Raw genomic sequence first — 17,360 nt, forward strand, 5'->3', positions numbered from 1 at the left:
ATTAACAGTAATTTCTTTAGGAAAACATGAGCTATCTAAACAAAATGAAATTATCTTAGGACAATGTTTATTTGTAACTCTGGATATTGAATCATTGTTCACTGTTATACCCAATGAATGGGGAATTGAAAATGTCAGAGAATTACTGTGTGAGAGAAACACCCCTGATACTAAGGTGACACTTATTTGCACACTTTTGGAAATCATCCTAGAAAACAATGTGTTTATTTTTAATGATATTTATTATGCACAAAAGGTTGGCGTAGCTATGGGCACAGCTTGTGCTAATAGCTACGCCAACCTATCCCTAGATAATTGGAAAGCTAAACATGTACTTTCGAATAATGAATACCAGGTTAACATCAAATGGTATAAACGTTTTGTGGATGATAATTTTTTGTTGTGGCATGGCTCAGAGCAGCGGCTACAAGAGTTTCTTTTATACTTAAATCAGTTGAATACTTTTTTGAGATTTACCTATGAATATTCTGATAAAGAAGTAGAGTTTTTGGATGTTAAAGTTACTAAAAATAATTTATCCACTGTGTCTACTACTTTGTATAAGAAAACTGTTAAAAAGAATAATGTTCTACACTATGGCAGTATGCATCCGAATCATATGAAATTCAATGCGTTGAAAGGACAGATATTTCGAACTATAAGACTTTTTAATGATGATGATAGTCTCATTGTTGCATTACAAACACTTAAACAAGAATTTTTAGAAAGAGGCTATAGTAGTAAACTTATTGATTCTCAAATAGCAGAAGGATGGCGGCATAGATCAGGTAAGTGCCAGCCATACTCCCCCCCCCCACTAGTATTAACAACAGGGATAATATTGACAATACTTTCTCAAGTGATGCTTCCACTGATACCTCTAGGAATAAACTAAGGATGCCATTGACCTTTGCCAGTAATGTGCATGTAGCATGTGATATTATTAAAAAGAACTGGGATATTCTGTCTACTGTACATGAGTTGAATGGGGTCATTGGCACACAGCCAGATTTTGCTTTTAGAAATAATAAATGACTTGAGTCAGCTCAGTTATCGATCCTTTAATACTAAATCAACTATAATATCTGATAGACTTGGTACATATATGTGTAGGAATTGTATGGCCTGTACACATATACATATTGGTAATCATTTCACACATCCCACTTTGGGTTTTAAGATAGATGCTGCTTTTTATGCAGATTGTCGAACAAACAATGTTGTCTATTTTTGCTATTGTACTACCTGCTTCTCATTTTACATAGGGAAAACGAACAGGGTGCTTAAGGATAGAATACTTGAACACCTTAGGGATATCAGGAACGTTAAAGAAACCAGCGCACTATGATCTCTCTTTTAATATTTTATCATGTATATTTCAATAGTCCATCTTTTATTATTTTTTACTATTGTATTTACCAGTTTTAAGTACATATTGTTCATTTACTCTGTTTTATTCAATTTTTTAATGCTCTATATATTCTACAGATGTATTTTATCACATAGCTTTTAACTATGATGCACATTTTATCTGATTTTTGAATGGATGTTTTAGTGTTTAAAAATGTAACCGCTATTCTATCTTTGTTGGTCTGATGAAGCGGATGTTATTCTGAGAAAGCGCTTTCCTACTACAATAAAGGACATATTGATCTTCACTGCTGTGTGGAACCAGATTATTTTTCTTTTTCTTGTATTCTCTGGTTTTTGCATCTGATTCCTTATTTGGTTCAAGGACTGTTTTCATTTGGAATATTTATATGTTCCAGGGTTGTCTTTATTGTCACAGATACACAATCTACTGTTTTGGTGTTACCATCAAGCATGTAATAAACACAGGTCTCATAACTATCTTTAGTTACATTACACACACATACACATACACACACACACACACACACACACACACACACACACACACACACACACACACACAATCATAAGATTGGAGGCTATGGCCAGAAAGCCAGATCCTATTACCAATGCAACATTAACTATTTCTGCATGACAACTAAAATGTTTGTTTTATGTTTTCTTTTTATAGATCTGTTTTGCTCAGTTCCTGACACTGGTACTCCATCAAATCTAATTCATATTGTTTCACCTGCTGGATCTTCAGGTAACACATCTCCTGTACCGCCATCTAACTTGGAAACCACCATTAAGAGCAGCACACTAACTACCAGTACTAGGAGTTCGGTCATAGTTCCCCCATTTCTCAGGACCACACCAGCTGTAATTCCTTCTCTGCACTCCACTGCTAAGACTGGGGGATCACCAGATATCTCTAGCCCTGCTGCCACCAATGCTTATTTGTTAGTAGATTCTAAACCGATGAGAACAACTATTCCGGTGATGCCTCCCTTAATTCCAGAAGAGGACACTTCAGTTGGCAGACTGCCCAAAAAAAAGAGGTCTCTTCATGATTTACTAACTGGAAATGTCTCCAACCACAGGCCATCAGGTAAAAGCATTCACAATGTTTTAATATTTCAAGTACATTTTAACATTTTGTAAGAAAGTTTTTGGAGTGACAAAGGATGGAATAAGAAAAGTTTGCAAAAGTGGTTATCTGCAGAGACTGAGGACTTCACTTCTACTCATTTATAGACATGAAGATGTTTCAGTGCATTAAACACATCACCAGATGTATTGAATCTTTGCATTCCTTATTATTATTATTATTATTATTGTTATTATTAACTATAAAATTGTTGCATCTCCACTGAACATAAATGTTTTAAATTAACTGCTGCACAGCTTAGCATGATTTCAGCACACAGAGTTTAATATTTCTAATTATACAATGACCCCCCATTAATATTCTAAAATGTGCACGCTGATTGGTCCGCGTGCACGTTGCAAATCAGAGTTATACTAATGGAAAAAGTTCCAGTCGCCCGGACTTTTTCCATTAGTATAACTCGTTTTTTTTAAGCAACGGAGAATGCAAGATCTCCGTTGCTTTTAACACACTGTCTCGCTATGTTAAATGAGTTTGACATAGCGTGACAGCTTTAAAAAAAGTACCAGAGATCTTCCTATCTCCATTGCTTTTTTTAAAGGTGTCTCGCTATGTTAAATGGGTTTAACATAGCGACGAGACAGCTTTAAAAAAAGCAAAGGAGATTATCCATTGCTTTTTTTAAAGCTGTCTTGCTATGTTAAACTCCTTTAACATAGCGAGACACTTTGTAAAAAGCAACGGAGATCTTGCTTTCTCCGTTACTTGTTTCAAAACTGTCTCGCTATGTTAAATGGGTTTAACATAGCTAGACAGCTTTAAAAGAATCAACAGAGATTCTCTGTTGCTTTTTTTAAAGCTGTCTCGCTGTGTTAAACTCCTTTAACATAGTGACACACTTTGTAAAAAGCAACTGAGATCTTGCTTTCTCCGTTGCTTTTGCCCACAGCTCTGATGTACTGCGTAAGCATATGCATGCGCAGTACATCAGAAGTTCTGCAGAATACCAGACAGCTGCGGAAGGGCAGCAAGGAGGCATTATACAATGCCATTATTTAAGAAAAGTAATTTTTTTTCTTAAATAATGTTATTGTATAATAGCAATAACCCACTTCTGGGTGTGTGTAATGCTGGATTTACCCATGGTTGCCTTTGTTTGGCCACTCAGGCTTCGCCCTCGTGACCAAACCACACCAACCATGGGTAAATCCAACATTACCCACACTACCAGGCATGGGTTATTGCTATATTGGCCAAGCTATATGGAATGCAATGCATTTAGCTTTTATAATAGTGGTACCTTACTTTTACAGGCAGCAGGTTGATTTCAGACTAAACAGTACTTACACCTCAAGTAAGGCATAGAAAACAACATCCGGTATCATATAAATACTGATCTGCAGTGATTTTCAAAGACAAACCCAAATGTGCCACCGGAACAGATAGCATCTTTTTTTGGGTGGGGGCAGGCAGAGTATGGGCACTTTAAGTAAGGTAATGTTGTTTGTCTTTTCGGCTAACTAGGGGTCGCTAGTTATTTAAGCCATCATTGGCAAAACAATAATGTGCAGAAAAGTCCAAAGTGAAACATTTATATTTAAAATGTGAAGATGAATACTGAAAAAGGAAAAAAACTGTTCTGAGCAGATGTTATATATAACAAATAAGATTCACAGCTTTCTGGTTATACTGTGTACATTGCATGCTTTAGTAGTGATTATTGTTTGCAATTCAGATCAGTAGTAAATAATTTATACTGTAGCATTTAATAAAAAAATTGCTTCTTCTCAGTTACTTACCTGATTATGGCTGAGTATTGAGATAATATATCTTAGTGCAATATGTAAATATCAGCATTTAGAGGAGTGAGTATTTAATGACAATCTATCCTTTGATGAATACAGACTTTCTAAAAGACTATAGTAGATTGATTAGATGCTACTAAAAGATCATCCCACAACTGAATGACAGATGTACTACCTGCATAAGTTACTGAAACTGTAAAGACAACATGGCAAGAAGCAGAACCAGATTTATGTAGCCTCTGAAGTTAAAAGGCATAGAGTGGCAATAAAGGCCATCCCAGACCCAGTGCTTGTGGTTGATTACAAGCACTACCACTCCCAAGAAGCAGATATTATCAACACCAGAAAAAAATGCATATTGTCAAAAATATGTCAGAGTTTTGGGCAGTGCCACCAGGTGTAAATGTGTATATACATATATGGGTTTATATCATATCATCAAAGTTCTGAAATACTAACCTCCAGGAGATTGAGATGATATTGTCAACATCTCAGAACATTGGCTGTATGGTACTGCCACAAGAATGTTTTAAATTAAATCATAGTACAGTGACAAATTAGGAAATGTGCCCTTTTTACCTCTGTAGTGTGATCTTGGTGTTGGTATATATGATTATCATGGGGAGTGAGGGAGTCGAGGCACCATGCCCCCAGTAAAAATCAAAGAATTTGGTTAATTTTTGTTTTCAACATTTCAGAACATTGGCCATTTCGTCTCAAATACATATGGTTCTATATTCTGAAACATCAGTTACATAATCTGAATGCAGACACACACGCATACACACAGTAAATAACATATTGTGGCAGTTACTATCAAAAGGTATATCAGAGTGATGTAAAACTGATAATGAAATATTGTCAGTTAATTATTCTAAATAATTCCAAGAATACTGGTGATGCTGTAAATATTGTAAATTTGAATTTCTTTAAAACCATGACGTAAATAGCATTGCTCCTTTAAGGCAGACATATGCTGTATATATTTAAAGAATTACCACAATATTTAAGGTACTTAAGCCAATTATTTTATTAAAGTGATATTTAAAAAAATAGGGCAGAGGTCATACCCATAGAGCTGCACTAAAAACATGGCTTTGTGTGGTACCCTGTAGAAATCATGACCTTTTCCTGCAGGGAGTCCATTAGGAGGAAATTACCTTTGGACTTGTGTTGAAACCTCCATGAGAGATATATTTTTGTCTGAAACTTTAACATAACAGGTACCATTGTTACTTCCTTTGATTCTGTGCTGAGTTTACACTAGCATTTTTTGTTTTGTTTAATAAAAAAAAAACAGAAAGCTACAGCCCTGCTAGTCAGCAAAGGTATTTCCTTGTGGAGTTGGGATATATATATATATCCTTATGTAAATAGCATTGCTCCTTTAAGGCAGATATATAGTTTTAACGCATTCCCTCCAGTAGGCACTTTTGAGTGTGTAAAAAAATGAAAAGACCAATGGTTAGACCACAGCTGAAGATAAAAATGGAATAATCCACATCAGGAAATAAATCACTTGCAGCTTCACAGTAGTGCCCTTTATAAAACCAAAAGTTGTAACTGAGATGTAGTAGTCAAGGTAGGAAACGGTTCACTTGCAGTTTCACACCACTTTATTAAACAACAAAACACAACAAATCCAAGTAAAAAACGGATAAAAAATGAAAGGCAAGGAAGCAGTTTAGCAGACACAAACACGGGCTTTAATGCAGATAAATCGTAAGCGCTTTCGGTCAAGCCACTTGCTCAACCTTCATCAGACAAAATAACATTATTTGATATACAGTTTAAATACCAGAATGCTTCAAACCAAAATTAAATGATTGAATAATTCAACAATTAGATAGGCAAGCAAACAATGAAATTTAAAAGGGGACTAGCTAACAAACAACTTGAAGCTTATTAAATACTAAGAAACTCATCACCTCTAAATAAGGATATTTTAAACATACAATACAAAATTGATACTTTCACAACTAAATTATTATGTACATTTCATTAAGAAGTAAATGATTTAGTACACAAATATTATAAAAAAATAATATTTAACTATATTAATAATGCATTTTGTGTACTTATTATGCAACTTAAAAACAAACCTTAAAAGTTATCAAATATGTAAAATGCAAAGTGTAAAATGTAAATAAAAGGAGATCTTATGATGCCATAAAGCAACCCTACACTACAATTAATGTAATATGATTTAATACAGATAAGAATCAAAAATGATAATAATGTAATATCTAGCTTAAATTATTACTTAAAATATATACAAGTTTGTATATATGTATATACCTGCAGTAGCAATACTTCTACCTTCTAAGTGCTTTGAGTTTTAATATACATCTAATGGATGCCACGTCGTTAAGTCCTGGTGGAAAATGTGTCTCAGTTCTCAACTGCCAAAAGAGCTCCTGCTCTTCGAGGTGAAGCTGCCAAGGCCCTCCCCTAAGGGTACTTTCTATAATTTGTAAAACACAAAACCTAAATGTATGCTGAGGACACTTGAGAACATGTTTGGAAAGTGCATTAGTTATATCTCCCCTTTCCATAGCATATAAATGCTCGTAGACTCTTTTTTTGAATTTTCTCTCAGTCTTTCCTATGTAAAAGTAAGGACAATCAACACAGAGGGCCACATAAACTACGCCTTTGGAATCGCAGTTGTAATTCCCATTAAGGAAATATACCTTCTTATTGATTTCGATTACTTTATCCAAATACATGAATCTACATTGTGGGCACCTCCCACATTTTCTCATACCTGCTGTTTTATTTTTGGGTCCCCCCGAAGATCTTTCTACCAGGTTCTTCAAATTAAGCCCTCTTCTGTATGTAAATTTGGGACAAGTGCCTAATGATTTTACAAGGCTCCTGTCCTCAAGGATCAACTTCCAGTGTTTGGACACCACATTTCTGATAACATTGTGATCAAAACAAAAAGTGAAGAGAAAGCTGATGTGAGGAGACAGGGAAGAAGATGTCATTATATTACGTGCAGTACCAGTTCTATTCATAATCCCTCCACCTAGTAAGGGTTTAAAATGTCCTTCTAATCTCTTACACTGCACTTCACGGACGATTTCATCTAAAAGGTTCTCAGGATAATCATGAGAAAGAAACATGTTAAAGATGTTATTACATTCATCCATGAAATCATCTTCTTCTGAAATCATCCTTGCTGCCCGAACAAGTTGCCCTTTTACAACACTCCTTTTCTGGTGAAAGGGATGGCAACTAGTGAAGTGTAAATAGCTATTTGAATATGTAGGTTTTCTGTAAATATAAGACTTAAATTTATTATTGGCAGTGTCCTTAACTATTTTAACATCCAGGAAGTTCATTTCCTCGTACCCTAACGTATATGTAAATTCGAGGAAACTTGTTGTACCCGAGATGTAATCAATGAATTCAGGTATAATATCTGGTGAACCTTTCCAGATGAAACACATGTCATCTTGGTACCTAGTGTACCAAGTGACATGTGATTTAAACAGGTCACAGTTTAAGAGATGCTCATGCTCCCAATGGGCCATAACACTATTGGCAAAACTACAGCCACACGGGGAGCCCATTGCTATGCCTCTCTTCTGCAAGTAAATCTGATTTTTAAAAAGCAGAAAATTATTTTTCAGCACCATTTCTAACAGAACCTGTACTAAGTATATTACTTCATTGGATGCCTCCTCTCTAACAGGAAATCACATGTCCATTCAATTCCCACCTGGTGTGGAATAACTGTATATAAGTCTTTTACATCCACAACCAGGAAGATAAAATCGGAATTGAATTCTATGTTATTAAGATTCTCCAAAAAGGCCCATGAATCCCTACAAATTTGTATTTCTTTGTTAATGTAAGGTTTTAACAAATTATCTATATATTTGGCACACACGTATGTAATGGACCATCTACCATCCACAATGGGTCTTAGTGGAGGGTCCAACAAGTTCTTATGTATTTTTGGTGTGCCAAAAATTGTAGGGATTTTTGGTGCTAACATAGTAAGATACTGAAGGGTGTCACCATCAATACTACTTTCCAAAAAGAGATCATCTAGTGTTTGTCTAATTTTCTTATATGCTGTGTTCAATTCATTAACACTTGCCACCATATAAGTATCTGATTGTAAAAGGGCGAGCATTTTATTGTCATAGGTACTTTCATCCATAAAGACAAGGCCTCCGCCCTTATCTGGTTTCATGACTCTCACTTGGCATTCATTAAGAAGTGTGATACAATCCAATTCATATTTGGATATGTTACTTCTAAAATTAGTGTTAGTGTACTTCTTACCAAACATTTGTCTAAAATCAAGTTCACACATTTTTTTCAAAATTGCCAAGTGTACCAGTAACTGGAGGGTTAAACACACTAGATACTCTTAAGGGGTTCAACAACCCTGGTGTATTCCCTAAAGTAGCTGCTAGATTTAAGTTACGTACATACAACTTAAAATCTAATAACATTTTCACTAAATCGCACCTTTTCTCTGGTACAAATGTTAACCCTCGAGAGAAAAAGTCAATAAGAGGAGGGTCAATAGTTAAAACTGTATAATTATAAATTTTAAAGTCACTACTGGAAGATGTACTTATACTCAGTCCAGTATGTGAGCGTGTAATCACCTCCTCCTCTGATTGGCTCTCCTCTTCCTCTGTGGTTGCCTCTTGTTGTTGGATTTCGTATTGGCGTTGTGGGACACTTGAGAATCCTTGGGAAAATCCTGGTTATTATCATTGCCCTTACTTTGATCTTGCCTCTCGGAAGAAGTAGTGTTGTTGCGATCTTTAATACGTTCACTACGACGAACACCCACTGGTTCATCGTTATTTGTATTCGCATCCAAGTTTAAAACATTAGAAGAGGCATCAGTGTTTAATTTAGAAGCCCAACCTGAAGGGGGAGGGGGATAAGCTTTGTTGTTGGAATAGTCCGCTGTATCCCTATCCATTTTACGCTTTTTATATGACACTAATTTGGAAATTGATGCATCAATGCTTGAAAAAATTCTTAAGTAGTCATATTTGTACCTCCCAAAATCATTGTCCTGCACCAGGCATCTTTCCAAAATTTCTAATTCTTGTTTTGGCTGACAATGTCTGCTTCATAAAAATTAATCAAAGATGCTATAAACTCAAGGCCTTGTTTATCAAACAAGTGCAATAATTCTTTATGGTAGGTAGAATCTTTGAGAAGACCTGCAGGGTAACGCCATTGTCTTAGGCCCTTTGGCACAACTTTGTTAGATATACATTGCTGTAAATAAGCTACTTCCAATTGTAGCTTCTTACAGCAAAATAATTTGTTATCAAAATCATTTAAATTATCTATAAACGTGGATGCAGGAGTACCCAGATTACCATGGTCATGTTCTCCACTGTTAACCACAACAAAAAAATCTTTCTTACCCAAAAAGTTGGCCATAGAGGGTAAACAGTTCTCAGCAGAACTACTAGATCGATTCATCATATTTACACCATGCTGAATGTTGTTAAAATCCTCACCAGGTAAATTACGTGTTACCCGAGGTTCTAAACACATTTCGGTTTGCCCTTGCATCATGTTGGTAGTGTTTACGGTCTGCCCTATCCTTAAATGGTCTTCGTTGCGTAAATTTGATGTCCCTTCAATGGACCCGTGATTAAGAGACGGTCTTGCCACTGGAACATGAACAGGAAGTCCTGGCGTACCTTAACTTCTTAATGAAATGTACATAATAATTTAGTTGTGAAAGTATCAATTTTGTATTGTATGTTTAAAATATCCTTATTTAGAGGTGATGAGTTTCTTAGTATTTAATAAGCTTCAAGTTGTTAGCTAGTCCCCTTTTAAATTTCATTGTTTGCTTGCCTATCTAATTGTTGAATTATTCAATCATTTAATTTTGGTTTGAAGCATTCTGGTATTTAAACTGTATATCAAACAATGTTATTTTGTCTGATGAAGGTTGAGCAAGTGGCTTGACCGAAAGCGCTTACGATTTATCTGCATTAAAGCCCATGTTTGTGTCTGCTAAACTGCTTCCTTGCCTTTCATTTTTTATCCGTTTTTTACTAGGATGTGTTGTGTTTTGGAGTTTTCAATGGCAAGTGGAAGCAATTGTTTGGGAGATACCGAGCAGGATGGGGCTGACTCGCAACTGCCGTTATTTTCTCTAGACAGTGAGCGAGGTTGTTTCAGGACTGGCAACACGCAGAAAGAAAATAATGAAGGAGATCTTACGGTTTTAGTCAACCTTTTACTGAAAAAAGTTGAAGCGTTAACACAGAAAGTTGATCTGTGTACGCAAAGGAACGCAAATTCTAATCCGGGGTCTGTCCACCTAGAAGACGCTATTTCGGATGGTACACCAGGACTTCCTGTTCCTGTTCCTGTTCCAGTGGCAAGACCGTCTCTTAATCATGGGTCCATTGAAGGGACATCAAATTTACGCAACGAAGACCATTTAAGGGTAGGGCAGACCGTAAACACTACCAACATGATGCAAGGGCAAACCGAAATGTGTTTAGAACCTCGGGTAACACGTAATTTACCTGGCGAGGATTTTAACAACACTCAGCATGGTGTAAATATGATGAATCGATCTAGTAGTTCTGCTGAGAACTGTTTACCCTCTATGGCCAACTTTTTGGGTAAGAAAGATTTTTTTGTTGTGGTTAATAGTGGAGAACATGACCATGGTAATCTGGGTACTCCTGCATCCACGTTTATAGATAATTTAAATGATTTTGATAACAAATTATTTCGCTGTAAGAAGCTACAATTGGAAGTAGCTTATTTACAGCAATGTATATCTAACAAAGTTGTGCCAAAGGGCCTAAGACAATGGCGTTACCCTGCAGGTCTTCTCAAATATTCTACCTACCATAAAGAATTATTGCACTTGTTTGATAAACAAGGCTTTGAGTTTATAGCATCTTTGATTAATTTTTATGAAGCAGACATTGTCAGCCTAAAACAAGAATTAGAAATTTTGGAAAGATGCCTGGTGCAGGACAATGATTTTGGGAGGTACAAATATGACTACTTAAGAATTTTTTCAAGCATTGATGCATCAATTTCCAAATTAGTGTCATATAAAAAGCGTAAAATGGATAGGGATACAGCGGACTATTCCAACAACAAAGCTTATCCCCCTCCCCCTTCAGGTTGAGCTTCTAAATTAAACACTGATGCCTCTTCTAATGTTTTAAACTTGGATGCGAATACAAATAACGATGAACCAGTGGGTGTTCGTCGTAGTGAACGTAATAAAGATCGCAACAACACTACTTCTTCCGAGAGGCAAGATCAAAGTAAGGGCAATGATAATAACCAGGATTTTTCCAAGGATTCTCAAGTGTCCCACAATGCCAATACGAAATCCAACAACAAGAGGCAACCACAGAGGAAGAGGAGAGCCAATCAGAGGAGGAGGTGATTACGTGCTCACATACTGGACTGAGTATAAGTACATCTTCCAGTAGTGACTTTAAAATTTATAATTATACAGTTTTAACTATTGACCCTCCTCTTATTGACTTTTTCTCTCGAGGGTTAACATTTGTACCAGAGAAAAGGTGCGATTTAGTGAAAATGTTATTAGATTTTAAGTTGTATGTACGTAACTTAAATCTAGCAGCTACTTTAGGGAATACACCAGGGTTGTTGAACCCCTTAAGAGTATCTAGTGTGTTTAACCCTCCAGTTACTGGTACACTTGGCAATTTTGAAAAAATGTGTGAACTTGATTTTAGACAAATGTTTGGTAAGAAGTACACTAACACTAATTTTAGAAGTAACATATCCAAATATGAATTGGATTGTATCACACTTCTTAATGAATGCCGAGTGAGAGTCATGAAACCAGATAAGGGCGGAGGACTTGTCTTTATGGATGAAAGTACCTATGACAATAAAATGCTCGCCCTTTTACAATCAGATACTTATATGGTGGCAAGTGTTAATGAATTGAACACAGCATATAAGAAAATTAGACAAACACTAGATGATCTCTTTTTGGAAAGTAGTATTGATGGTGACACCCTTCAGTATCTTACTATGTTAGCACCAAAAATCCCTACAATTTTTGGCACACCAAAAATACATAAGAACTTGTTGGACCCTCCACTAAGACCCATTGTGGATGGTAGAGGGTCCATTACATACGTGTGTGCCAAATATATAGATAATTTGTTAAAACCTTACATTAACAAAGAAATACAAATTTGTAGGGATTCATGGGCCTTTTTGGAGAATCCTAATAACATAGAATTCAATTCTGATTTTATCTTCCTGGTTGTGGATGTAAAAGACTTATATACAGTTATTCCACACCAGGCGGGAATTGAATGGACATGTGATTTCCTGTTAGAGAGGAAGGCATCCAATGAAGTAATATACTTAGTAGAGGTTCTGTTAGAAATGGTGCTGAAAAATAATTTTCTGCTTTTTAAAAATCAGATTTACTTGCAGAAGACAGGCATAGCAATGGGCTCCCCGTGTGGCTGTAGTTTTGCCAATAGTGTTATGGCCCATTGGGAGCATGAACATCTCTTAAACTGTGACCTGTTTAAATTACATGTCACTTGGTACACTAGGTACCAAGATGACATGTGTTTCATCTGGAAAGGTTCACCAGATATTATACCTGAATTCATTGATTACATCTCGGGTACAACAAGTTTCCTCCTCGAATTTACATATACGTTAGGGTGCAGGAAATGAACTTCCTGGATGTTAAAATAGTTAAGGACACTGCCAATAATAAATTTAAGTCTTATATTTACAGAAAACCTACATATTCAAATAGCTATTTACACTTCACTAGTTGCCATCCCTTTCACCAGAAAAGGAGTGTTGTAAAAGGGCAACTTGTTCGGGCAGCAAGGATGATTTCAGAAGAAGTTGATTTCATGGATGAATGTAATAACATCTTTAACATGTTTCTTTCTCGTGATTATCCTGAGAACCTTTTAGATGAAATCATCCGTGAAGTGCAGTGTAAGAGATTAGAAGGACATTTTAAACCCTTACTAGGTGGAGGGATTATGAATAGAACTGGTACTGCACGTAATATAATGACATCTTCTTCCCTGTCTCCTCACATCAGCTTTCTCTTCACTTTTTGTTTTGATCACAATGTTATCAGAAATGTGGTGTCCAAAAACTGGAAGTTGATCCTTGAGGATAGGAGCCTTGTAAAATCATTAGGCACTTGTCCCAAATTTACATACAGAAGAGGACTTAATTTGAAGAACATGGTAGAAAGATCTTCGGGGGGACCCAAAAATAAAACAGCAGGTATGAGAAAATGTGGGAGGTGCCCACAATGTAGATTCATGTATTTGGATAAAGTAATCGGAATCAATAAGAAGGTATATTTCCTTAATGGGAATTACAACTGCGATTCCAAAGGCGTAGTTTATGTGGCCCTCTGTGTTGATTGTCCTTCCTTTTACATAGGAAAGACTGAGAGAAAATTCAAAAAAAGAGTCTATGAGCATTTATATGCTATGGAAAGGGGAGATATAACTAATGCACTTGCCAAACATGTTCTCAAGTGTCCTCAGCATACCTTTAGGTTTTGTGTTTTACAAATTATAGAAAGTACCCTTAGGGGAGGGCCTTGGCAGCTTCACCTCGAAGAGCAGGAGCTCTTTTGGCAGTTGAGAACTGAGGCACATTTTCCACCAGGACTTAACGACGTGGCATCCATTAGATGTATATTAAAACTCAAAGCACTTAGAAGGTAGAAGTATTGCTACTGCAGGTATATATATATATATATATATATATATATATATATATATATATATATACAAACTTGTATATATTTTAAGTAATAATTTAAGCTAGATATTACATTATTATCATTTTTGATTCTTATCCATATTAAATCATATTAAATTAATTGTAGTGTAGGGTTGCTTTATGGCATCATAAGATCTCCTTTTATTTACATTTTACACTGTACATTTTACATATTTGATAACTTTTAAGGTTTGTTTTTAAGTTGCATAATAAGTACACAAAATGCATTATTAATATAGTTAAATATTATTTTTATAATATTTGTGTACTAAATCATTTACTTCTTAATGAAATGTACATAATAATTTAGTTGTGAAAGTATCAATTTTGTATTGTATGTTTAAAATATCCTTATTTAGAGGTGATGAGTTTCTTAGTATTTAATAAGCTTCAAGTTGTTAGCTAGTCCCCTTTTAAATTTCATTGTTTGCTTGCCTATCTAATTGTTGAATTATTCAATCATTTAATTTTGGTTTGAAGCATTCTGGTATTTAAACTGTATATCAAACAATGTTATTTTGTCTGATGAAGGTTGAGCAAGTGGCTTGACCGAAAGCGCTTACGATTTATCTGCATTAAAGCCCGTGTTTGTGTCTGCTAAATTGCTTCCTTGCCTTTCATTTTTTATCCACTTTATTAAACAAGAGTAAGCGCTTTCGCGATCTAAGTCAGCTGATCGCTTCTTCAGACTCATAAAAACAGTTAAAATATTGGTATTTAAAATATGGTTCAACCAATGAAAACACATATAGAACTATGACATAGACTAATTAAAATTGCATGCATCAGTACATTAATTTGCCTTATATTCTGCATAAGATGAAATAAAATATACATATAACAGACACATTTTATGTAATAATCCATATTACTTAATGTTTTAGTGGTCTGGATTTTAAAAAAGGTTTCAAGGAAACAGCATTGTTCAATCCAGGAGACCTATCTGCCTGAAGTAGTAAAATCCATCTTTGTTCGGCTTCCTCTACCTTATTCCTTATATCACCTCCCCTCTTACTTTGAAATAACCATGAAATTAAAAATATGTTTCCTATCTTCTTCTTCCACATGTTTTGCTAAAGCACTTGTGTCTTTTTTATTTCTTATATCTCTAAGGTGTTCAAGGATACGTTCCTTTAGATACCTATTGGTTTTGCCTATATAAAAGGCATGATAGACAGTGCAGAAGCTGAAATAAACCAAATTTTGTGTTCTGCAGTCAGCATAAAAATCTATATCAATTATAAATCCTAGTGTAGGATGTTTATATGTAGATTTATTATATAAATAGTCACATGCTCTACAATTTCTGCAAGGAAAAGTCCCCTGCCTATCAGATAGGATCATTCTTTCATTGTTTCTGGATTTATAACAGAGTTGCCTTTTTAAGGACCTCTTATTTCTAAAAGAAAAGCTGGGTCTATCTTCTAACAATTCTCTCAAGTCAGGATCCGACAATAAAACATTCCAATTCTTCTCAAAAATATTACAGAACCTTCTGATGTCACTTGAATAAGTTATATGGACCTAACTTTAAAATCATGACCTTCCTTGCTTTTAACATCTTCTATAGTATTTGAGAAGAGCGGTTTACATCTCCCATCCCTATTTTCAATGGTATATTTAGAGCTTTCATTTATGTCTTTCTTACTATAACCTCTGTTTAAGAAGTCTTTCACTAATATAGTCATTGTCTTCACAAAGCCTTCATCTGTATTATGTAAGCGGCTTATTCTCATATATTGTCCTTTCACTACATTTTTGTGTACAAATGTTGGATGCATACTAGTCTTATGTAAGAATCTATTTCTCCATGTAGATTTTCTATACATCCCTGTTGTAAGTTCGTCTAACACTGTCTTCTTAACCAAAACATCTAGGAACTCAATAGAGTCCCTGGAATGTTGACTAGTGAATCTTAATAATTCAGTGGTGCTATGTAAGTACTCCACCATCTCTTGCAACTTTTCACTAGTACCATCCCATAACAGGAAGACGTCATCTACAAAATGTATATACCATACAATTTTGCCAGCATATTTTTTGCTAGCACTTAATACATGATCTTTTTCCCATGCAGCCAATGCTAAGTTGGCGTAGCTGTTAGCACAAGCCGTGCCCATTGCTACACCAACTTTCTGTAGATAAAACTTGTCATTGAATATAAAGACATTATTTTCTAGGACAATATCAAGCAACTCACATATCAAATTAATCTTAGTGCTTTGAAAAACTTGTTTCAAGGTCAGAATATCACGTATTTTCTCAATACCCCATTTATTCGGTATCACTGTGAACAGTGAAGTGACATCCATTGTCACAAACATATAATTTCTATTAATATTCCTGGTCTTATTATATAACAGTCGCAGAAATGCCTTTGTATCCCTTAGTATAGTCTCACATGATTTTAGGACTATTTGTAAATTTTGTTCAATATAAATTGAGATGGCTTCTGTGGCTCATCCTTTACTGGATACAATAGGTCTCATAGGGGGCTGTGTGATGTCTTTGTGAATTTTAGGTAGACCATAAGTAATGGGTATAGTTGGATGTTCTATCTGAAAGTAGTCAAACAATTCCTCTGATACATAATTAGTAATCAATAAGTCAAAAATATATACAGATATCCTGTCAATTATACCTTGTACTTGTCTCTCATTTAGTTCAACATAAGTATCTGTATCATTCAAAAGTTCCATCATTTTCTTGTAATAAAAAAACTTATCCATTACTACTACACTGCCCCCCTTGTCAGCAGGCCTAATTTCAATGCTATGAGAATCCTTTAGTTCTGACAGTGCTTCAGTTTTTGATTTACTCAAATTATAAAATCTAGGTGGAAGATTTTTAGCATGCATCTCTCTAATTTCATGTTCACACACATTAGTGAAAGTTTCAACTGTGGGATGTATCTTGGGTACAAAGGCACTAGGTTGTTTAAACATATTATCAAATACATTTCTTTTAAACATGGTTTTAAGTGTTAGGTTACGAGAAAATAACTTCAGCTCTTTTACTAAATCAGTTAATACTCTTTTCTGCGCTGGAATAAAGTTCAGGCCTCTATTTAACAACGAGGCTTGTGCATCAGTTAAAGAAAAGCTAGATATATTAATTACCAAGTTTTTTGTTGGTTCTTGCTCCTGGTGTTCATATATGCAGGAGTCACTCGTTCTCTCTGCTGTAATCGCGTTCTCCCTCTTTGATTCCTGCTGCTCAACCTGTCCCTTATTGGCAGTGCCTTCTTTAACACAAATGGAAGGATTGAGGTTTGTGTAGCTTCCTTTTGCTCC

General features: G+C 35.3%; 1 protein-coding gene across 1 annotated transcript in view; it reads left to right on the forward strand.

The window, feature by feature from the left end:
• Positions 1–17,360, forward strand: part of PKD1L1 (polycystin 1 like 1, transient receptor potential channel interacting) — a 1,345,235-nt gene that overhangs the window by 293,323 nt on the left and 1,034,552 nt on the right. Inside the window, exons 10-13 of the mRNA XM_044065604.1 lie at positions 2,045–2,513; positions 10,333–11,423; positions 11,768–12,962; positions 13,046–13,557. Coding sequence (XP_043921539.1) covers positions 2,045–2,513; positions 10,333–11,423; positions 11,768–12,962; positions 13,046–13,557 — 3,267 coding nt within the window. The remainder of the gene's footprint in view (positions 1–2,044; positions 2,514–10,332; positions 11,424–11,767; positions 12,963–13,045; positions 13,558–17,360) is intronic.

This window comes from Protopterus annectens, chromosome 3.part0, assembly GCF_019279795.1.
Source record: "Protopterus annectens isolate FY-2018-M chromosome 3.part0, PAN1.0, whole genome shotgun sequence".
NCBI lineage: Eukaryota > Metazoa > Chordata > Ceratodontiformes > Protopteridae > Protopterus > Protopterus annectens.